Genomic DNA, 22,930 nt, shown 5'->3' with positions numbered 1-22,930 from the left:
GGAGTCTGGAGTCAGAAGGGCTGCCCAGGTGGGTGGGTTGTCTCCAGCTGCTTACGGGAGCTCCATACATCTTCCTTCTTCGTGTAGGACACAAACCTGACGATTAGCGGTCGGGTGCGGCTGCCGCCGTCCGGGTCGGGCTGAGGTGTGCCGACCCGATGAGCGCGGTCAATATAGCCTGCATGAAGCTGGACGCCCATGGTTCTGGCTAGGTCAATGGCCAGGCGCACCGGCTTTTCGTTTGTGGTTTCAGCCTCGCCGTTGAAATTGAGGCAGTTCCGTCTGGAGTGCTGCTCAATATGTTCAATTGCCTGTGACTGAGCTCGGATCATTTCTCGTTGCTCACTTACTTGTTTCTTGAGCTCCTTGATTTCTTTATCGCGAGATTCGAGCTTCTCCTTGAATATATGTCGCAGAGTGTTTCGCACTTCATTGTCGTCGAAGCAGGCAAGAAGAGCTCACTTCAGTGATTCCTCAGTCAGAGCACTCATTTTCTCACCTGCCCTTATCTTCCGTTCCTCCCCACGTCACCTTTAAACCGAGTGTCACTCGCCTGTCACTCGTGAGACCCGCTATTACTCACGAGCGGTCACACTTAAGGCTTCGAAACGGACTGGCGCTCGGCCTGACACGGCTGTTTACGACCCCGGTCGGCGAGGGTCGCGAGCTCTGACCTGGGCGGCGGTCAGGGACGAACTCTCTTGAGAATGTGTAGTGTACCAATTTTGCCTGCACTTTCAAATCCGACCATTCCAACCGTTCCAACCAATCCGTAATGGTTCTAAGCGAAGTGCTTCTGCACTAACTCAAGAATATCATTGTTTTTAAAAAATGATAGTGTTGTCTGCATAACATTGACACGTCATATCAGAGATAAGCAGTGGCATATCATTTACATGCGAACTTGTAGGAAATGTGCCCCAGATGGAGCCTCAGGAAACCACCATACCATCTTGCCCATAAGCGGATGAGGTACGTGATGCATGGTCTGTTATTTTCTAACACGCGCCCACGTAGCCTGCTAGATACCCTTCGCTCGGGTGGGGGTTGTCAATTTGACCCGCCGACTGAGATCTCGGGAACTAAGAAAGCTAGAGGCACCAGAATTACAAGGTGTATTGACCTGTACGTAAACTCACTTAGGGCGAACTTTCAAGTTCCTAGGTCATGACTTTTGGGTCAAAAAGGTCAAACAAATTGAAGCTCAAGGTTGGTCTCCAAGGTGCTCCCAGACCCCAGGAACCGTTTCTAAGCAAAATGTGACATGCTCATTCAAGGTAAGTGACCTTGAATAACCTTTTGAAGGTCAAGGTGACCAAAATCATGCAAGATTGCTCTGAGTTTTGCATTTGACTAAGCGACAAAGATTACGCTAGGCAGTATGCTCCTCAAACCAAATGCTGACCTGGGTTATTTTAGGTTAATAACCTGTTCTGACCTCTCAGAAGTCCATGGAAGATGCATAATGCGGTTCCTGTTATAAATAAATCGAAAATGAGCAACAGAATCTGTTCCATACAACAATCCCCAGATTAACAAAACAGATTGGTTTTGACCTTGTTTAGACCTTCATACCTGAACTTAGGTCAATGCCATTCGCTCGTTCCACTGTTGTGTTGCCTAAGAAATAATCTCAGCAGTGTATGGCTTTCTCTAACACTCCGTTGTTGGATCAGATTGAAGGATTCCCTAGAAATTGCCTTCGCTGAAACAAGGCCTGATTTTGACTTCCAATAGGTCAGCGACCTTACAAGGCACATCTATTAACTTTGACTTGGGTATCTTAATAAATGTATGAATGATGCCAACATCCTGAAAAACGTCAGGAAGTAAATCAGTATTAACAGTGTCAAAAGCTTTTTCTAATCAAAGTTTACTTCTGAAGCATATTCGACTTCCTGATTCGACGTAACTATTGGTGATAAGATCTTGTGTAAGCGTAATCAACTTATGGCTCTTCAATTTTTTCTGGAAACTAAACCAATTGTATGCGAAATAAAGCGCCTTCGTTAAGGTAGTGCATGGGTCGGTTATACGAGATAATTCCTTTTTTAGAGAGAGATTCTTCAATACACTAATACAAGACACAATACTTGATACAAGACACCAAAGAACAAATCGGCTACATATTATAAATAGGTTGTAACCCACCAGGAAACACTAGGGCTTTAGTAGTTGGTCTTGTAGGCCGGCGTAGCGGCATAAGAGCGAGCAGGCTTGTACACTGGGGCAGGGCATACAAACGAGCAGGCTTGTAGGCCGGGGCCGGGGCATAGGAGCGAGCGGGCATGTAGGCCGGGGCCCGGGCATGACAACGAGCGGGCTTGTAGGCTGCTGCCGGGTGGGAGCCAGGCTTGTGCTCCTCGTAGTGGGGCTCTCCAGTGTAGGCTACCTCGGCGTTGTAGCCTCCTTAGCCGTGCTGGTCAGCGTCGTACTTGACGTGCTGGGTACGGCCATCGGGCAGGTTGACCGAGAAGTAGTCGTTGATATTCTTGGCGTCGCTGTTCTCGTTCTGAGAGAACACAGCACGGGAGTAGTGGTCGTTGAAGGCGCAATCAAACTGGTAAGGCGTGTCTTAGTGGTCCGTCTCATTGTATGACGGCTGGTGGTAGCTCGGGCCATGGGAGTACGCCGGCTTCGGGGCATAGCTCTTCGCATGAGCGGCGGCGGCCACGGCCAGGAGGGCGGCGGTGATGAGCCCGCAGATGATGGTGATGAGCCTGCAGGAATCAAATTATTATAGATTGTAGTTCATGCGTCCTTCCAGGGATATTTCGCCTAAAAGTATTTCTCAGTTATTCAACGGTGCCATGACATTGTGGTTCGAATGAGAGGTGGCACTCAAAGCTACGCGTTCTGCTTTCTGCAGAGAATAAGATGGGCTACTGACCTTCATTTTTGCAGAGTTAGTCTTGTGGACTAATTCTGTCAACGGCAATTGGCACGGTTTTATAGGAGACTACTGTGGTGGCCGTGCTAGGGATGGAGAGCCAGGTCTCATGACAGAATGTGTGGCGTTGTACGTGTCTAGATGTCAGCGCAGCAGTTTCCATTCGTGGTTCAGATCACATTGTGATATTTTATGTTGACACTGCATCGCAGAAATGAAACAAATGCCGATGCGTTAAGTTTTGTACTGCCCTAGGTGTAGTTGTTGGCATTGACTTGTACAGTGCTTCATATTTCTTCAAATGAGAATGCCTCGAAAGATGCTAATGTGTTGCATATACCCGCATAACTCATCACAAGTTACTTCATACTTCTCCTTGTTTTCATACATAAGACAGTAGTAGCAGTTTTATTCCTCGGAAAAAACACGAGGTTTGGAGATATAGGTGGGTTGATATTTCTGCAATATGCCTTTACCGAAACTATAGCAAAAGTGAATTCACTTCTGTTATTATTTCGCTAAAGGCATGTGGCTGAAATATCAACCAAACATAGATCCCCATTCTCCTGGTTTTTCTCTGATGACTAAGGCTAATACTACTGTCTATGTGAACAATATTCCCCGCTAACGCACCGAAGAACTTACGTAATGCTCCTTGAATTAGGGGATTTAACTTTGGTACAGATGCCTCTGGCCAACTTCGCCACGTAGCATGCTTAAATGGGAAACAGGAATGTGAAACATTAGTCGATGTAGCCATTTTACGCTTGCTCATCTGCTTCTTATCAACCTTACATCATTGGAAGTGCTGGCAAGGTATCAGGATCTCATTCGAAGTGTCTGCCCAGTTGGAGGTGTAATGACGTCCACATTGTTGTGAGTCTGTGGGTTGTTTAAATTATCTGCATCACCCTTCACGTAGTGTTGACCTTGAAGTAAGTCACCTATGGGAAATTATGGTTATTTTTCACGAGATGATGATGCATTTGGACAAAATGACGTATTCACGGGATTCAATAATGACATGTTTTATGTGAATTGCAGCTGAGGCATTAAGGTACGCCCTCGCCTGGGACAGGATTTCTGAATTATTTGACTATTCTATAGCCCGTGCAATGAATTGTGCAAAGGTCTGGATTTTAAGAGGACATTTTCGGATGGAACAATATTTCAGACTATCGTCCCCGTCCGGTGTGGGTGTATGCACACCATGCTTCGGCCCGTGATGTCTTCAGCCGTCGTCATGTGTCCTGGGTTTTGAGGCGGACTGGATGATGCTTGCCTCTGAGCTATGGTGAGCCATAATAGAATTCCTACACGACATTGTGTATTATAATAATATAATAGTACTACACACTACGCCTGCGAATCGCATGAAGAAAATTTTGTTCCTAAAATCTGCTGCCGGCTGTGACGCACACCTGATGATAGTTAAGTACCATCTAGTCGTTCTGAGGCCTCCAAAACACTGGACGATGGCCAAAGAGGTAGCCGGCCGAAGCTTTGTTTACGTACTGACACATTATGGGGACGACAGTCGGAACGATTTTCTCATTGGTGATTCTAAAGCTTCGTCTCAATCATCCCGTAAAACTGTTACCAAATTTGTTTTCATTGGGGTATGGAGACATGGTTATATATTTATATGTTTTGTGACGCCGCTGACCCTTGCAAGGTTAAGTTGTCCATCCCCAAACGTTGGTTTGGCTGTCCGCATATCTTTTGGACTGTAATTTGATGAAAGCGTAGGAAAGAGGTGACCATCAGAAGATATCTTTATCAAGACGATATGGTTATCTATACTTGTGGTGGCGTCGCCGTGGAGGTCGCCATGGAGGTAATACATCTTCAATAGATCCACGTGGGCCCTCGTTGGCGAGCCATATATGAAAATAAATCCTGAAAGGCGAACCTACCATTACGCGTTTCGCCACATCAAAAATGTGGTCAGCATAACTTCAACCATCTACCTAAGTTGGGCTTCCACGGCGACTATTGGAGACTCAACAGGGCAAGGTAAGTTCTATTTGCGAGCATTTTACGCACTGCAGACGGCGTGCTCGTGGTAAGACGATGTCTGAATATCCGCTTCACTAACTATGTTTTGTCAAAAGATTTCACCTATGACATAAAACGCAGCCGCGCTTAGTTACATTCTGATGTATATGTTTGTGTTTGTTTGAATATGAATGTTAGACCTGTCTGATGTCATGGCAACGAAAATCATACATGGCTACTATTGTTTTAGCAGTTGCATAAGCGTCAGGAATTACGCTAGGTAGCAAGTTCCAAAAAACACAATGTTGACCTTAGTCGTTTTGTGTCAGTGACCTGTATTGATTTTCAAGGAATCCATGTAACTTGTATAATGAGGTTCCTGTGATCAAGAACCCCAAAATGAGCGCCACACACTACCATATATAACAAGTTCTAGAATAAAAAACAGGCTAGCTTTTACTTCGGGCTGACCTTTATCCCTGACCCTAGGCCACTTGTATTGAAACTATGTTAGAGACGTATGACTTCGTCTAACACTCCGTTTTTGTATCAGTTTAACCGATTGCCTAGAAACCATCTCGCTGCATCCATGTCCTGACTTTGGCCTGTCGTAGGTCAGCGACCTTACGACGAACATCTGCATCTTTGATACCAAACGATCAGCTATTCCGTTGTCTACAGTGATGCAAAATTGACGTGGCTACGCCGCGCCTTCGGGAACCACTCCCGAAGCCTTCAGGGGGAGGTGGACAAGTTAACCCACACTCGAGCGCGTGTCGAAGTAGGTGTGTAGGAGGGTTTTTCTACTATATCAGAAAAGTCAAATATTCGTGATTAAACCGGATTTCAGGTCAGAAGGGTTTTATGAAAGCAAGTTTTCAGTGAGCTGTTTTTCTTGGAACATGTGCGACACGTGATGTGTGGCGTCATGTTTGTGCCCATTCTTTTTAAGTAATTCCACTACAAATCGCCCGGACCATAACACGGCATAGCCTTCAACTTGGATGAAAACATATGTAAAGGATATCTTTATGGTGAAAACACGATTATCTAAGTTCTAAAACCGCACGGCATACCGAGAAGGCACATGGACTAAATGAAAATACGCAATGATATTACGAGCCTTATCCTGTTAATTAAGCCAACAAAAACACTTGCACAACACGAGGGATGGGAGAAGTGCATCCGAAAACCAAGTATATATATTTTCTGCAGATGAGTCAATATCGTGTTCAAAGTCATGTTCAAATTGTTCATGTTCATGTTCATGTCTAGTCATGTTCAAATTTGTTTGCCAATATCACATCTAGAGCCGTGGCAAAGTCGCCTCGTGTGCTGGCCAGCATGCGCGGAACTGCACACATGGGGTTCAATACAGCACGCATATAATTTGACCGCGGCTGTGCATAAACCAGGCCAGGATTGAACATGGGTCAGTTCGTGCAGGGCCTCATTCCCTGGAGGTCGGGGAGATGAAGACCTTCAGTGTGGGTGTTTTCAGCGAGTGTTCCCAGGGAATACCCAATGGAAAGAATCTGATATATTTAGTCGAAGAAGAACTCGGATGGAGAAAACTTGGCAGACTACGGCTGAGAACTAGAAGGATAATTAGGTATTGCGTTGTCAGTATTCAGCATTTCCCCGCGTTCAAGCTCACGTCGTTTGTGAGCTATGAAATTGTGTCATTCAACGCAAAGCATACCTGATGCTCAGTTATTGGCTTTGATTCATACGGCACTCGACAAGAGTCCTGGTGCTTGCGTTCATGTTCGCAGAGTAGGTCTTGTCAACCGATGCTGTAATTGGCGAATGGTCTGGCTTATGCAAGCCTGCGGTCTTGACCTTGAATGGAACGACGGGCGTGGCTACATGAGTGAACATTTGTGCGTGCTGGAAACAAGCCACGTGGGGTATCTAGCTACTTCCCAGTTGCAGTGAAAATGAGATTAAATTTTAATATTTCTATTGCCTGATTTCAACACGAAAAGGCGTGGATTCCTCATTGTTCACGTCCAGTAGCAATGATCATTGTAGACAGGAGAGGGGGGGGGGGGGGGGGGGCAATGCACACAATTGTCCGTGAGTACACCAGAGGATACAGCTACATTTATCTCGCGATATATCTTGGTACGAGTTGTGCCCATTGAGTGTCTGATGAACGATGACAGAATGTCGAGATGTGCCACCATGCCGGCCCGCCCATTACATGCCCAGAAATGTGTATATTTGTGGACATTGATGGCATGTTTATTACTTCTCAGGGTTAGGAAACCTATTTTCCCTAATGTTGTGCTACAATTGTCAGGGCATTTGATCAAAATGTGTTCCATTACGTGTAGTTTGGCTGCGGCTAAAAAATAATCATGAGATGAGTTTCGTTTGCTGACATCAAACAACCTGCGCAACACAGGCGTAAACCACACCCAGATATCAAGTACCCATCACCGCAATGAAAGGTGTGAAAAAAGTACCTTCAGAGGTCAGCGGAAGACATTAAAGCACATGCCAAGGATTCATTCGGAGATTTCCGCTGCTGAGAGGTTCACCTGTTTTGACGTAGGAGGCTACCGGTCTAGCAGGCACCAGGGTCCGAAGGGTATGATTTCATACACATTCTATTGTTCCAATTTGTGTTGTATCAGCCTCAGGAAATTGAAAAACTTCGCGTATTGGAATATATGTAGGTCTCCGTAGATGAAGTTTTTCAAGATGCATGGGAGGTGTTTGGGTATCGTTGGCGCAGGTCACTTCCTAATATGGCATTAATCCAGTAAACCAAGTGGACTACCCTCGCAACAGTCGCATCAGAAAATGCTCCAGACATTCATGAACACATCTACCAGCCTTATCTGTCCCTAGGTGCCATATAATGACAACTTCAATTAAGGCAAGGCATCTTCATCCAGAATCGACTGAGATGAGATGTAGCATAAACTAAGCAGCACTCATCAGATACGACGAAATAGGCTCACTGATAACTGTTGGTACCATTTTAAATGGAAAAGACAGCTCTAGACAACCCAATTGCTCTGTTGCGTGAGTATGCTCCTCAATACGCCATGGTTTAGTTGCATAATTGAACCTTGCACTGCGTTGATTGAGAGCCCATTGACGACCGTTATATCTGGAAATTGTGATCACAAACGTCAGATGTAGACGACTCGACACTAATATTCTTCTTGGTCATGATCGCCACATGGCTGATGGAATGGCCAAACCTGAATGACGTTACTGCGGCGCCATTGATATCTGGGTGACCTTGAAATGTTCTTGAAATGGATTTGACAATGAAATGGTGAAGATTAAAATGCATGTGAGTTGTCGTTTATGTGCTCCGTGGTGCAGATGAACTTACCGCCGCCGTGTATAGGTGGGCAGAGAAGGCACTGGTTATCAAAAGACAAGTTTATGACTGCTCGTCAGATATTTTTGTGATCCCCTTTTCACACCTAGGCATCTATCTTCGTATACATCACTGTTGAGCCTCGCATAAAACTTCTACTGCGCAGTTGTAAGTGAAAAAGTGAGAAACACCTGCCAACAGGATTTCCGTGGGAATTCGGTCGACTGATCAACTTTTGGAGTGAGGAATGCGTCCGTTTTCTGGTGCACCAATGTATTGCTTTGGTCAGCACAACACTTTATACAAGACTCCACCGGAACGAATTTGCCTCACGTTATCAATAGGTGATCACACGCAACAGAAAGGACAAGGTGTTTAGTACTTGGTCTTGTAGACCGGCGCAGGGGCATAAGAGAGCGTGGGCGTGTAGGCCGGGGCCGGGGCATAAGAGTGAGCGGGCTTGTAGGCCGGGGCAGGGGCATTGGAGAGAGTAGGCTTGTACGCCTGGGCCGGGGCATAAGAACGAGCGGGCTTGTAGGCCGGGGCCGGGTGGTAGCTGGGCTTGTGCTCCTCGTAGTGGGGCTCTCCAGAGTAGGTCACCTCGGCGTTGTAGCCTCCGTGGCCGTCGCGGTCAGCGACGTACTTGACGTGCTGGGTACGGCCGTCGGGCAGGTTGACCGAGTAGTAGCCGTTGACATTTTTGGTGTCGCTATTCTCGTTCTGAGAGAAGACGGCACCGGAGTGGTGGTCGCTGACGGCGTAATCAAACTGGTAGGGCGTGTCGTAGTGGTCCGGCTCCTTGTAGGACGGCTGGTGGTATCTCGGACCATGAGAGTACGCCTGCTTCGGGGCGTAACTGTTGGAGGGAGCGGCGGCGGCAACGGCCAGGAGAGCGGTGGCACCGAACACCTGCAAGAATACAAATTATGATAGATTACGGCTTTCCTTTCTTTTATTCGCATTCCCCCGGATGGTAGCGCTTAGCTTCACAATGTCATGAACTGCCGAGCGTTGGAATGGTAGATATTTATGACACTGCGTACTAAATGAGAGCTGTTACTGAATTTCGGCCGTTTTTGATTACGCAGTGAACGACAGGGCTACTGACCTTCATGTCTGCAGAGTTGGTCGTGTAGATTGATGCCGTGAACGGGAAGGTGCGCGGTTTTATAGTAGACCTCAATCGTGACCTTGCTAGCGAGGCAGGGGGGGGTCTCGTGACCAAATATGTGGTGTTCTTCGTATTTAGATGTAAATGTGGGAGTTCCCACGTGATGTTTTACGCCAGGTTGCGGTGTTCTTTTTTATTTTTTGATGCCGCACAGTAAAGCAAAAGTCATTGCTTTTGGGTTAAGCTTTGTGTTGCACTTCTTGAAGTGATAGTCATTTGGCTGTACAATAGTTCAAAATTTTACATTCAGAATGTTTGATATGACAGACAGGCTTTGCGTATACCGGTATAACTCACCACGAATTACTCCATTAATCCCACTGTTGTATGGGCAAAACTTTTGAATATAATGACACTAACCAGCTGAAACTTTTAACATCTCGAAGCGGTAAGCAAAATAAAATTTTGCGCATTAGGGTTTATGTGGTTGTGCTTCTGCTTGTTGGCTTGGTTACATGAAAATGACGTCACTGCATTCGTTGTCATCGAACTGAGACGTTCTTTGCCAAATAAGTTTCGTCGTCTCATGTTTCCATCACTTATGGGACCCCTTTAGATCAGATTTTTCCTGCGGTGACTTTCACTTCGAGGCTTCAAGTTGCCGCAGAGTGATGCTGCACGAATTTCTTAAACTCTTTTTTACCGCCTTGGTTTTAGCCCTCAGTGTCTGTCCTCTTGGGTGAGCCTATCGCAACAAATTTGGTTGTTCTTTCAATTCCGACCGCTGCGACCCTTCCAACCATTCCTTGATGACTCTAAAAGATGGGTTTACTTGTTTCTGCGGGCCATTTATATTCATGTGTTTTGATATGGTAGTAGTGTCTTCGCAAGTATTGCTGTGAGCTAGAATCATTGGAGCAGCGTAGAAATGAAAAATTCCATCGCAAAAAAGACCGTGCGGGAGTGAGAAATTCCAGTCACAAAAGTTGGAACTTTTTAGCCAGTAACATATGCTTCAGTAAACAAAGACATACATTTCAAGTTGGCATGGACGATTTATCATAAACATGACAAAACCGTTTCTGTTTTTAACATCTTAGGCTATTAGAGTGAAACAGAATACATTAAAGGATAGCTATTTCGTAGCGGTGTTGTGGTCATGAAAACCATATAGGACCAGTGTTTTGATGCTGCACTTTGCACTTTCCTTTCACAGGATATTTCAACATAGAATAAAGCAAAGAAATTGAACAACAAAAACAACAACAAAGACTTCAACAATCATAAAGCATTTAAACAAAAAATATTTTGACCCCTGCACATCAGCACGTCAAATAAAACACATCAGGCATACCTCTGGCTTCTGTTAAGATGGGGTCGGGACATACAAATATTATGTTATTGTTTCTTGCAAAATACCAATGCGTATGTCCACGAAAGTAACGTGACAAAGCCTAACCTAAAGAAGCCTTACCTCAACTCACCCCGCCTAGCCTATTTTTGTCGCAGCAGCATTCGTGAATCACTAATTCTTGCAAAATTTTTGCTGCCACTTGCCATGCAATTAAGACGAGAGATCACTTCAACGAATATGAGGCAAATAATTGAAAGTATGGAAGAAAATAGCTCAGTTACGAGCCTTGTTTTATCATAAATTGTGTGACGAAGAAAACTTGATGGATTAAAATAGACAATGACTAAATCTGGTTACAAATCATGTGTTGAAAGCGGGCAGGGTTGGCAATGAGTTGCTCCATCGGAGACATTTCTTGCCTTTTTTAGGGCACGCTTTTTTCCGCTCCCCCCACACAACTAATTTTTCGCATGGTTTGGTGGCAAACAGGATCATTCATCTCACCCATACAACATAAAAATAAATCATGCCCACCAATCTATAAGATTAAAACGCAAAAGTAACAGCAGGTCTGCATGACAATACAGAATTTCGCTGCCAAACACTTCTGCATTAGCTGCGCCAGATCTGGCCCAAAGCAACTGCACGCCAGGATAATGTACCGTGACGGATAGTGAGCCTGAATGGCTTAAATTTATCACTTTTGAGCCCACCCACTAAACAAAAACGCGGCTAACTGAGAGTTAAACAGGGCAAAAATTATGCTGCAATTAAGTTCTCTGCTTCAAATTGCCTCCTTCATCGTCTGTGAATTGTTCACTGTTGGGTGCATATCAAGCATGCTTGTGCGGCTGGCGAATAAATGCAATTGTTGTATGAAATAAGTACCACTTTGCAGTTGGAACACTTTGCGGAGAATTCTCACCCCTGCATCTCGGGAGTGGTGCAATCAAGTGGTCAAGTTTTTTCGAGTAAAAGAAATATGTGGAGCTAATTTTCCTACCAGACTATGGAGATGTTTGTACTGGGCGTCGTTTTGGTGGTGTAGTGCTCTCGTGGTGCGACGAAAAAATTGCGGATGCGTGAAAACCTTGCGTTTGGCACACGGCTGTAACTTGTGATGCATTTTGTAAACAAACCAAACTTGATGCATGCAAGCGGATGGAGTCGCTTGGGACCTCGGGCTTGAAGGTACCTGGTGCTCTTACCCTTTTTATGAATAGACAAGATTTAGATGTAGGTGAGGCGGAATACAGCCATAGGTGTCCAGGTTCTTTGGAAGCTTGTTGATGCTTGATGGTTTCAAGTGAGGTTGGTTTGGTTGACATCTTAAAGCCTCGGAAAAGGAAATGTGGTTTTGATATGCGCGGTTAGCAACATCAGGTAGAAGTGGAAAATTCACAAATTTTGGAGAAAAGGAGTGAAAAATTACTCCTCATAAGGCGTTGCTTTTCACCTTAAGTAGACAATTCTTGGACATTGATTTAATAGAGACGTCATATAGAGGTAAGTGATGGCAGATCATTTACATGCAAATTTATAGGAATTACGCTCAAGAAAGAGACTCGGGGAATCACCATACCAGCTTCTCCATAAGCTGATAACGTATGCTCTGCGTTGTCCTCTATGAATACCAGGGGGGTATTTTGGGGGGTATTAGGGGAGTATTATATGCATGCGTCATTGTTTGATTACGTCATCGTACTTTGCACTACGCTGATTGGGAGCTTAGCGACGGCCGTCATATCTGGATGTCGTACTCACGAACGCCAGATATGAGCGAATAGGCATTTATATTTTTATTGGCACTGCTCATCGCATAGCCATTAGAATGATAGTATTTCAATGAACTTCCACGGTGTCATGGATTGCTGCGTGACCTTGAAATAGCCTCCCCAAAATAATCTGCACATTTTCATGGGCGTTTAGCTCAGAAACTAAACTGTTTTAGGTCTTAAGAAGGACAGGGCTGTGCACTGAACCGAACAAACTCAGCATGACTGTTGCAGTTCAAATCCCCATGCAAATGTGGAGTACATCCCTAAAGGAAGAGCATATCACCAAAGCTTCTAATGAGCCCGAACATGCTATCGAAGGACGCTTTGATCCATAACAGTTTTTGGTGCTGGTAATATTGACTCTCTTCTTTAATGTACTCCAGCTACATATTTTTGGTTATAAATCTCATCAAATACTCAGATCGTACACTTTAAAAGCACGATGACGTAATGAAACAATGGCGCATAATAGGGGATATTTACCAAACAGCAAAACTGTGTTGTTTAGAACGGGGTTTTCGACTTAGAACCATATGAACACTTATAAGTGAGCCTGTTTCATCATATCTAATGGTTGTCTAAATCTCTTCAAACGTGGGATATTCCCTTTAAGCGTGAAGAGCATATCTGTGGTTCCGTTCTTTTTGTGGAAGCCACGCTGGTTGTGAAATGCAGCACAGTCATTTAGGTAATCCATGAGTCGATTCTCTTTGAGCTAGGCCAAGAAAAATAGAACTGTCGAGTCGCTCATATTTCCGTTCGTTAGTACGATTTCCAAAAACAACGGCAGTTTATTGGCTCTCAGTCAATGTTGTGCAAGATACGAGGACATACAACAACCGCGTATACAAGAGCGTATTGACTCAGCAGAGAAACTATGCTGTCTAGTGCTATGTTTTCGGCTTGAAATTATACCAACAAGTCTAACTGAGCTTATATCATCGTATCTCATGCATGCTTTGATGTGATAATAATAACTGATTATTCATACTGATAGATGCATGATGAGAGTAGCAATGGTGAATTTCTTTCCCCTTTGGTTACGCTGCAAGCTTTTTCCATGTTTCAAACTTATTAGCTGGGGGTGCCACAGCCTTAAACGTTTCAGTCAGTAATAACGGTATTAACATGTGGGTGTCTCTGCCGCGGTGGAGGGGCCGGGTTCTCCGGATCATCTGCATTTCCGTTGGGATTCGGTCGATTCCTCTACTCTCGTAGTCACGAAAACGTCCGTTCTCTTGTGCACCAATGTATTGCCTTTATCACCACAACACTTGAGATAACACCCCACGAGAGCAATTTCGCTGCATATTATAAATAGGTTCTCACACACCAGAAAGCACTAGGTGTTTAGTACTTGGTCTTGTAGGCCGGCGCAGGGGCATAAAAGCGAGCAGGCTTGTACGCCGGGGCAGGGGCATACGAGCGAGCAGGCTTGTAGGCCGGGGCCGGGGCATAAGAGCGAGCGGGTTTGTAGGCCGGGGCCAGGTGGTAGCTTGGCTTGTGCTCCTCGTAGTGGGGCTCGCCAGTGTAGGTCACCTCGGCGTTGTAGCCTCCGTAGCCGTCGTGGTCAGCGACGTACTTGACGTGCTGGGTACGGCCGTCGGGCAGGTTGACCGAGTAGTAGCCGTTGACATTCTTGGCGTCGCTGTTCTCGTTCTGGGAGAAGACGGCACCAGAGTAGTGGTCGTTGACAGCGTAATCAAACTGGTAGGGCGTGTCGTAGTGGTCCGGCTCCTTGTAGGACGGCTGGCGGTAGCTCGGGCCATGAGAGTACGTCGGCTGCGGGACGTAGCTGTTGGCAGGAGCAGCGGCGGCAACGGCCACGAGGGCGGCGGCGATGAATACCTGCAGGAAACAAATTACAATAGGTTGCTTCTTTGCTTTTTCCATTCATATTTTACTTGAAGGTTTTCGCCATCAGTACAGTTGAACCATGTCACTGCCTTTCAAATGGGAGTTGCTAGTCAATTCCACGCATACTTACAATGCACAGTGAACGAGAGGGATTACTGACCTTCATGTCTGCGTACTCCGTCTTGTCGACTGATGCCGTGAGCACCGAGTGGCGCGGTTTTATAGCAGACCACTGCCGTGCCCTTGGTAACGAGTAAGGTCGGAGTCACGAGAGAGAAAACGTGGCGTTGTTCGTATACCGTTGTATGTTGAGTATTTCTCACATTTTGTGCTACATTGCAGTGTGATATCTGATTGTTGATATTTCACCGTCAAAAAAACGAATAAGTTGGCTCGAGTAAAGTTTTGTTTTCCAAGTGCTGCGGAGTTTTTTTCAAGGCTTTTAGCATATTAAAACTCCTGACATGATGTAAATGTGTCGCATGTGCCCACATAGCTCATCACGAGTTCGTGCATGCCTCCCATTGTTTTATGCGGCATAATTCTGAAACAAATCACGCCGGCGAGCTATGTCCTGTAGCATGCTTAAATGGGACCGGAAGGATCTGGTGTGAAAAATTGGTTGATGCTGTCATGTTATATTTCGTTGCCTATTTTCTATCAAAACGACACTATTGCAGTCGTTAGTATCGTATGTTAAACATCATTCGCACTATTCGCACTGCTAGGGTGTGATGACGTCCGCAGTGTGATGTGTCTGCATCAATGATCTGCATCACACTTTGGGTAATGTTGGCCTCATGGCATGTCACCTATGGTTAAATATGGTTCTTTATCATGAGATTACGATCTACATAATGAAAACTCCTGGGTTTAAAAGGTCACATGGTTTTGTGAATCACAGTTGAAGTATTAATTGTACGCCCTCACCTGAGGCAGGATTTCAGGGCTATTTGGTTATGCTTAGGCCGTGCTATGAATTGTGCGGTAAACTTTATTTTGAAGGGATTTTTTCAGTTGGCAGAATATTTTGAACTGTTATCCTTGTCTGGTGTAGTAGTACGCACACAACGTTCCGACCAGCTGACTCTCCGACTGTCGTCCGGTGTTATGGAGTCCTGAGTAAAACTGGATGATGCTTGGCTGTAAGCCATTATGAGTCACGGCCAACTTCCTACATGGAGTTGAGAATATTTTGCTTTCGAATCAGATGAAGAAAATTCCGTTCACAAAAACTACGTCGGGCTGTCACGCATACCTTACTGATGGTCAACCATCATCCAGTCCTGAGGACTCTCAAGTATCTGACGATGGCTGAAAGGTAAAAAGGAGCATTCAACATCTACATGGAGTTTTAAACTTAAAATAGCAATCTTGAAGACCTTTCGGTACTGTTTGCAACCGTGCCCTTCTTTAAGTCTAAGCCCTTCTAGTTTCTGAGCTACATGCCCCCGATGTTGGGGAAAGGTATATCGCGGAGAACATTCTAAAGTGACCTCGGCATCCATAACATCATAATAACGTCATAAAAGCGTTATACAAGTCTTCCGATTCCATAAGTCATGCGGTGATCAGGATGAAGAAAAAATTGGTTGTCGATGCGTTCATATCTGGCGTTTGTGAGCGCGATTTTCAGATATGATGGCTTCAATTGGCTCTTTATCAGTATTGTTCGAGATACGATGGCGTAATAAATGCATGACGCACTGAGGAGCATATTTACTGAACAGGGAATTATGCTGTCGAGAGCAGCCCCACCTAAAAAACATAGCAATAGTAAGTGAACTGATTTTATCATATCTGATACCTTTTTATCATCTTCAACTGTAAAACATTCCCTTAAATATCCGATGCGTGTTCTTATACTGAAGCACGACGAGAACAATAGTTGGACTAAATTTTTGATGCGTAGTAGTTAGCACCTGGTCTCAATCGTTTCGTAAAACTGTTAGTTTTTTTTGCATCTTTGTAGGTCTGAAAAACATTCCGTTTGCTTAGAGTGTAATGAAGTAAGTTTTGGTCACGCTACGCCATGTACGACTTTGTTCGAAGTAATGAGAGACAGACTGACACTCGATTTACTTTCATCTGAGTTGAATTAATTCTGATTAAAAACTTTGAGCGTCGAATCATAACTCAAAACACATCACTTACCAATAAGTGATTACAACTGACTCTTGACTCTGTGTTTGTTGAGTATGATGTATGATTGTGACCCTGATGTACGAAAAAAGGAATGAAGTCACGAATTGAAACACGTTGAGTTGATCGAAAATGGTTATTACGTATGGGTGAATTTAATCGAAACTGTGTAGTTGTGTTGCAAGAGTGACCAATGAATTGCCATGTCCATGGTCAGTCCTGGGTTTAACATTACGCACGAATGTAAAAATGTGGTACAACCAACCACAAGCTATACAGATGAGCTTAACTATCTCCTCCCATGCCACACAGTGAGGACGAATAAAAAGTGAGCATGTCAATGTCACGTAGTCAGTGGAAGGCGCTGGGTCAGATTCGGGTGCAGAGTCAACTGAATTGACATTTGCACTGCATCTTGTTGAAAACCTAAAATGAATAAGTCCTTAAAGGGAATGTTTCACATTTAAAGATATTCAAGCAACCATCAGATATGATGAAACCAGCTCAATTATAACTTTTGGGGTACTTCTTAATTGCGGAAGACCGCTCCACACAGCACAATTATCTGTTTAGTAACTATACTACTCAATATCCATGGTATGGCTACATCATCTCGCCTATTACGTCTAGAAATCGCGGTCACGAAGGTCGGATATGAATGGCTCGACAATTATATTTTCCTTGGCTTTGATCGGTACGTGGATTATTTGATGGCAGGGCTCTAAGTGCATAACTACCATGTCATCAATTCCATGGTAACAGTGAAACACCATCCCGATATATCTTCCCCATATTCGCGAGCATTTAATAGCTCAGAAAGTACACGGGTTTAGGTCTTAAGAAGGGCAGGGTTGTGAAGGGGTGCGTGTTCACCAAAGGGTCTTCAAGATGTCCATTTCTGTTAAAAACTCTACATTGGAATGGAGTGTCCTTTCTTTGGTGTATATTTGAGAAAAATCGTACATGGCCCAGATATTTCTCCTCGAATCTCTGGACTATGTAGATAAAACTATATCACTGGCTAGTGCTACTTCTCCACCATAAGGATGTAATAATGACATGCATTGCCATTATTTTTTAACTCAAATTACCGTCAATATGTTTTTTTCTTGACTTTGTTTGACTTTTTTGTAGACCACACTTTTTTCTTGCTAGCTCCAGAGTGCATCCCGAGTCCGTGACAACTGCAGTGGGCGCGACCACCGTTGTCATGACGACGGCAGAGATTGCGCAGGGGTCGTCGTCAGCTGTCACGGATTAGAGGTACCACTTTTGAGCTGTTTTAATATGCATATTGCCGGCCAGCGGACTTAAAATTGACACTTGCACTGATATAAATGACGTGAGCACAAATAAACGTTGGTAACGTTGGTAATAAAATAAACGTTGATGACACAGCGAGGAGCTAGGGTAAGTTACCGAAAAAGGCATTGATTTAAATGCCGCAGTGCGTTACTTTGGACCATTTGATACTTCTTTTCCCAAAGCCAAAGACGCCGCGGAAAGAGTCACTGTTGTAAACACCGTAGGAGGAAAATGAAAGCCACGATAACGCTTGGTTGAATTCGTGTGATAATAGCCATATGTTTGCATATCTTTTTCGGTAAAAATAGTTTTGTTAAGCTTTAGTAGCCTTTGTTACACAGTGACTTCGACAAAATAAGGGGTGTTGTAAGCTTTACAGACACACATTGGAAAAAGCAAGGTAAATTAAGTGTATTATTTTAATAATGGTAAGTAGCATGTGGAATGAAATTCCTCCTGTCTTCAGAAGGATTTTGAAAACACTGGTATTACCGAGGAAATTACATTTGTCTGATCAAATGATACGTGAAAGGTAGAGCAAGGTGACGAAGTTCGTTTAAGCACGTTGAACAACTGAATAAGCTCCACCAGCAACTGATTTTCTGATTACCTACCCATGTACTTTCTGAGTTAATTAACATTAATATTGCTATATCTTAGTGACAGGTTGTGGAGGAACTTCTTGGTGTCACCTGTGCAATGGAACCTATGTATGTTTCGTCCAACACGGATTCAGCAGTGCATTGAATTCATTCAGAGACTGGCATTGGTAATGGACGTTCAAATGCCCTAAGAGTGTTTGCAGGTCTAGTCTGAATGGTGCTGCATGGGTGCTGGACTAGTTCTGTCGCCTGGCCTGCGTCGCAGCGACGCGGGGCCGAAGCCGTTCGTCGCAGAAGAGGAAGGGGATTCGTAATGACGAAAGTGTGGCTAGATTTGTACAGCCAATCACATGTATTCGAGTTAGACCATTTCTTCATTTAAGAAGTGCCGTCAGACCTTAGCCACCTGGGCAGATAGACGTGGAGCTAACAACACCTTGTAACCGTGCGTACCGTCCGGAAATCATACTGGAAGATCAACGCTGCCAGACCCGAAGATACGTCTGCAATCGACCAGGAAGCGGAATCATCGTCTGATTAGGGTCGGCCCTTATGCCCTCAATGATTTACCCCTGTGGCGTCAGTCGAGGGAGGTTGAACCATCAAATCTACGCAGGCGCGAAGCTCAGTTCGAGTTCACTGGCACCGAGCACCTGGTCACAACATTGGTGTTTTTTTGCCTCGTTGACATGTCATTGAAAGCGTTACTTTGTTTAAATGTATCGTGCTCACTGACCCAACGGCTAACATTGAACCGGCTCGTGGCCACTAATGTTCAAGCAGCGTGTTTTTGGAACTGGCTCAAATGCCAAAGTAGTAAAAGACTCTGGCCACTAAACTCTCAGAAAAGACGAATGTGCTAATGCATGGACAAGAATCATTTATGCCGGTTTGTACCGAGTCGGCCTCCATTTGCTCAGCCGTGGATAGTACACACATCGCAAAAAAATGACCCCATTTGCCCCTATTCCTTTCGCTCCATGTCACGCAGAGCGCCGTGCCTGCTTTATGACGTTACCGTTGCGCTCAGTGCCATGATTATGGTTTGTAGTGCCATGCAAACTGTACTAATGGAGCTATTTAGCTATTAAATAGCTTTCACAGTCTCCCATTTCCGGCATGCAGTTGTGATTGGCAACTTTAAATCGCAGATAATGATAATCCTACTGTGTAAAAAAACACGACAAGGGGTATGGACAGGCGCGCTGCACCTTATAGCCTCTCGTCCGCCCTTTTATCCCCTTTGTTTATCCTCCATACTCGTTAAGCCTTGTTTGTCCGGGGCCGGCTGCATGCGCCACCCACGAATGGGCCCAAGTGCTCCGTGGTGGGAGCCTCGTCCGAACGCCGTGCACAAACCCTACGCGGGCTAAGCCTGGGTGAATGGCCCCCTAGGTACAGATAGTTCCATCCTGCACCGTAATTCTCCGGCATTCCATGGCCCTGAAGTGGTCATGACCGGCGAAACTGCTCCCATCTAAACAACTGAAACATCACGGTCTCCTATTTACGAGCATCTTGTGGTTCTTCCGCAGCTTCGCTAGCCACAAACGTCTTCATTATCTCACACTCCTCACCTGAACAAGAAGCGCATCCCGCACATTTCCATAACCGTAGATTGCAAAGTACATGACACTACCCCAAAGATATTCTGCTGTAGTTATTCTTTAGTCTAGTTAAACTTCCTGCCAGGCAATCATAGAGCGAATTCTTGAAGATTTGGTGTGTATTTTAAGAGCAGTCAGAACACTTTGCTGTGAGTTAAATTGGCGAGTGGGTTATTCAATGTTTTACACGGTACATGGATACAACAACAAGCGTTTCCTCTCGTACGATAGAGTGAATAACCTGTAACCTTGACCGAAGTCGATCAGTGACCACCCGCCCCCTACCCCGCTCCCCCACCGACTTGCGTTCGTCTCCGTGCTGTGATGTGGTTGTCAGCGATTCCGGAAGTCCTGCATTTTATCTTGTGTTGAAGAACGTGTAAATCCATGGTGAGATTGTAATTAGAGCCAGAAATAAACGCTGCACATAGCGCCAGCCGATTTCTTGCGGTTTACTCATGCGCCGAAGCTGATGAGGCATACCACAGGAACGATATCAATGACTCGGCAGCATCACTTACACACCGAAGTAATGGTATCAATGACTCGGGAGCATCATTTAAGGTGTATTTTTGTTGTACGTAACCCACTAGCTACTTACCATGACAAAATCAGTGATTGTCCAGCGTTGAAATCTTGTTCTCTAGATTTACAACACTGTTGTAGTGGTGTTAAGCGTTCTTAAAGCCTCAAGAAAACTATTCTTGCTACAGCTGCAAATGACGGGTCTTTAATGTCACCAGCGGTATCACAGGCTCAAAAGGGATGGGTGGACTGTTTTGCTAAAGCTGCGAGTTTAACTTTACAAAATTTAAATACCACGGTCGTTTCTTTTCATCCTTGGTAACTTATTCTTCTTACAATACCTTTGGTACCTCTGATTATTCAAAGCGCAAAAAAACAAGTCATGTATTTGATCGGCAATATGGCTCCTCATTTCACCGCTTCTAATGAATGGATGAGTGCTTCATCGACCTTTTAGCAATGATCCCGTTTTAGAACCAGACACAAGCTTACGCATCCAGTGCAGTTTCGCGTTTTCATACTTTTTAGATAGCCAGGTCTAAGCCAAAGATGAGGGAAGCCTAGGACAAGTTTTCTGTTGACATGTCGCTTCCTCTTTTAGTTGAAGAAAAACTACGCTCCTTTTATGGTACAGCAATTTATTGGCGGTCATCACGACATGAATGCCAAATTTCACACGAACAGACTTACATTATAAATATTTGTTCACACCAGAGCACTAGGTATTCAGTATTCCGGCTTGTAGGCTGGCGCAGGGGCATACGAGCGAGCAGGCTTGTAGGCCGGCGCAGGGGCATACGAGCGAGCAGGCTTGTACGCCGGGGCAGGGGCATAAGAGCGAGCAGGTTTGTACGCCGGGGCGGGGGCATACGAGCGAGCAGGCTTGTACGCCGGGGCCGGAGCATAAGAGCGAGCGGGCTTGTAGGCTGGGGCCGGGTGGTAGCTAGGCTTGTGCTCCTCATAGCGGGGCTCTCCAGTGTAGGTCACTTCGGCGTTGTAGCCTCCGTAACCGTGCTGGTCAGCGATGTACTTGACGTGCTGGGTACGGCCATCGGGCAGGTTGACCGAATAGTAGCCGTTCACATTCTTGGTGTCACTGTTCTCGTTCTGAGAGAAGACGGCACCGGAGTAGTGGTCGTTGACGGCATAGTCAAACTGGTAGGGCGTGTCGTAGTTGGCTGGCTCCTTGTAGGACGACTGGTGGTAGCTCGGACCATGGGAGTACGCCGGCTGGGGAGCGTAGCTGTTGGCAGGAGCGGCGGAGGCAACAGCCAGCAGAGCGGCAATGATGAACACCTGTGGAAGTAAAAATGCTGTCATTTCCTATAATCCCATCTTATTACATCAGTGGTTCTCTTCTAGCGGGTTTTGAGATATGAAGTGGTACCGTACCACTAACCAAAAGAAAGCTGATCATTGGGGTTGGAGCATGCAGCTTTGCACGAACGTGCTGGTACTTGCCTTCATGTTTGTAGCGTTGGTCTTGCCGACTGATGCTGTGAACGGCGAACGGCCTGGTTTTATACGCGCTCACGGTCTTGACCTTGACAGAGAGGCTGGGCGCGGCCCCGTGAATTGCATTTGGACCGGTGCCAGGACAGCGGATTGCATGTTCGCTACTTCCCACTTGCGTTGAATATTAACGTAGCGAATTGACATGAAGTTGGTTTGAGTTTGGCAGGAAAGGATGTTAACGTTAAAGTTGTTTCACTACTGTTGTAGTTACTTACGTTGCGCTGGAACATATGCGACCCGTCAGCGCGGCTGTACCTGTTCTTGGAGGGTTATACCACGTCAAAACGGTCGGAGCGTGACACGGCACAGCCTTCAAATTAGACGACAACACAGGTATAGGATACCTCTACTGCGAAAACACAATTTTAAAAGTTTTAGAGCAGTGCGGCTTACCGATAATGCACTAGGACCAGATGAAAATATGCAATGATATCACGAAACTATTCTTCTATTACTTCTAGCGGAAGCAGTTCTGTGGAACGTAAGGTTTGGGAGACGTGCATCGGAGAGCCAAATTATTGTATTGTTTTGAGACATGGGTCAATTTATTTTAAGTCAACCAGACACACTCGTGCTTACTTCACCTCATGGGCCCGAGGTTGGCCTTTCATCTCATTGTCTGAAAAACATGGTGCAATCTATATTCTTTGAACAGTTATGCAGTTATAGACCAATTTTTGCCGTTCAGCTTAGAAGGCATGTGAGCGATCTCTTCTTGATCGGTTGCATATCCAGTTCAAGCATTGGCAGATCACGCACAGCGGCGCGCCACGTCAGGCCACCGGGCGTGGTCGGCTCACACCGTCGGGTTATGTGACCGTAATCTTGAAGAGGTGCATTTCGACATAAATCAGGTCATTTAGGTAGTCTTCTGAAAGATGCAAACAATGTCTGAATGGCGAA

The 22,930-nt window shown here is 45.2% G+C and overlaps 3 protein-coding genes across 3 annotated transcripts; all 3 read right to left on the bottom strand.

The window, feature by feature from the left end:
- Positions 1-2,575: 2,575 nt before the first annotated feature.
- On the bottom strand, positions 2,576-9,345 carry LOC119097482 (uncharacterized). The gene is made up of 4 exons (XM_037220511.1): positions 9,340-9,345; positions 8,988-9,140; positions 8,764-8,882; positions 2,576-2,720 (listed from the first exon to the last, which is right to left on the bottom strand). Exons 1-4 carry the CDS (start codon positions 9,343-9,345, stop codon positions 2,576-2,578), a joined length of 423 nt encoding a protein of 140 aa, XP_037076406.1.
- A 4,421-nt stretch (positions 9,346-13,766) lies between these two features.
- On the bottom strand, positions 13,767-14,497 carry LOC119097481 (extensin-1-like). The gene is made up of 3 exons (XM_037220510.1): positions 14,492-14,497; positions 14,107-14,322; positions 13,767-14,013 (listed from the first exon to the last, which is right to left on the bottom strand). Exons 1-3 carry the CDS (start codon positions 14,495-14,497, stop codon positions 13,825-13,827), a joined length of 411 nt encoding a protein of 136 aa, XP_037076405.1. The 3' UTR covers positions 13,767-13,824.
- Positions 14,498-20,668: 6,171 nt separating this feature from the next.
- On the bottom strand, positions 20,669-21,832 carry LOC119097479 (cuticle protein 7). The gene is made up of 2 exons (XM_037220509.1): positions 21,292-21,832; positions 20,669-20,700 (listed from the first exon to the last, which is right to left on the bottom strand). The coding sequence occupies exons 1-2, from the start codon at positions 21,830-21,832 to the stop codon at positions 20,669-20,671; spliced, it is 573 nt and encodes a 190-aa protein (XP_037076404.1).
- Between the last annotated feature and the right edge of the window lie 1,098 nt (positions 21,833-22,930).

Source organism: Pollicipes pollicipes, unplaced genomic scaffold (genome assembly GCF_011947565.3).
Source record: "Pollicipes pollicipes isolate AB1234 unplaced genomic scaffold, Ppol_2.1 Scaffold_4295;HRSCAF=5057_pilon_pilon_pilon, whole genome shotgun sequence".
NCBI lineage: Eukaryota > Metazoa > Arthropoda > Thecostraca > Pollicipedomorpha > Pollicipedidae > Pollicipes > Pollicipes pollicipes.
Note: the sequence above shows the minus strand (reverse complement) of the source record. Positions and strands in the feature narration are given on the sequence as shown.

Excerpts from the sequence above, each read along its gene's own strand:
- LOC119097482 (XM_037220511.1), bottom strand. Across the intron at positions 8,883-8,987 it reads CCTACCAGTTTGATTACGCC|CACGTCAAGTACGTCGCTGA; the intron begins GTCAGCGACCAC and ends GGCCGTACCCAG. Across the intron at positions 2,721-8,763 it reads CACCCGGCCCCGGCCTACAA|GCTCATCACCATCATCTGCG; the intron begins GCCCGCTCGTTC and ends TGATTCCTGCAG.
- LOC119097481 (XM_037220510.1), bottom strand. Across the intron at positions 14,014-14,106 it reads ACAGCGACGCCAAGAATGTC|GTGACCTACACTGGCGAGCC; the intron begins AACGGCTACTAC and ends TACAACGCCGAG.
- LOC119097479 (XM_037220509.1), bottom strand. The coding sequence starts at position 21,832 with ATGACAGCATTTTTACTTCCACAGGTGTTCATCATTGCCGCTCTGCTG. Across the intron at positions 20,701-21,291 it reads GTATGCCCCTGCGCCGGCCT|CTGTAGCAAGAATAGTTTTC; the intron begins ACAAGCCTGCTC and ends CGTCATTTGCAG.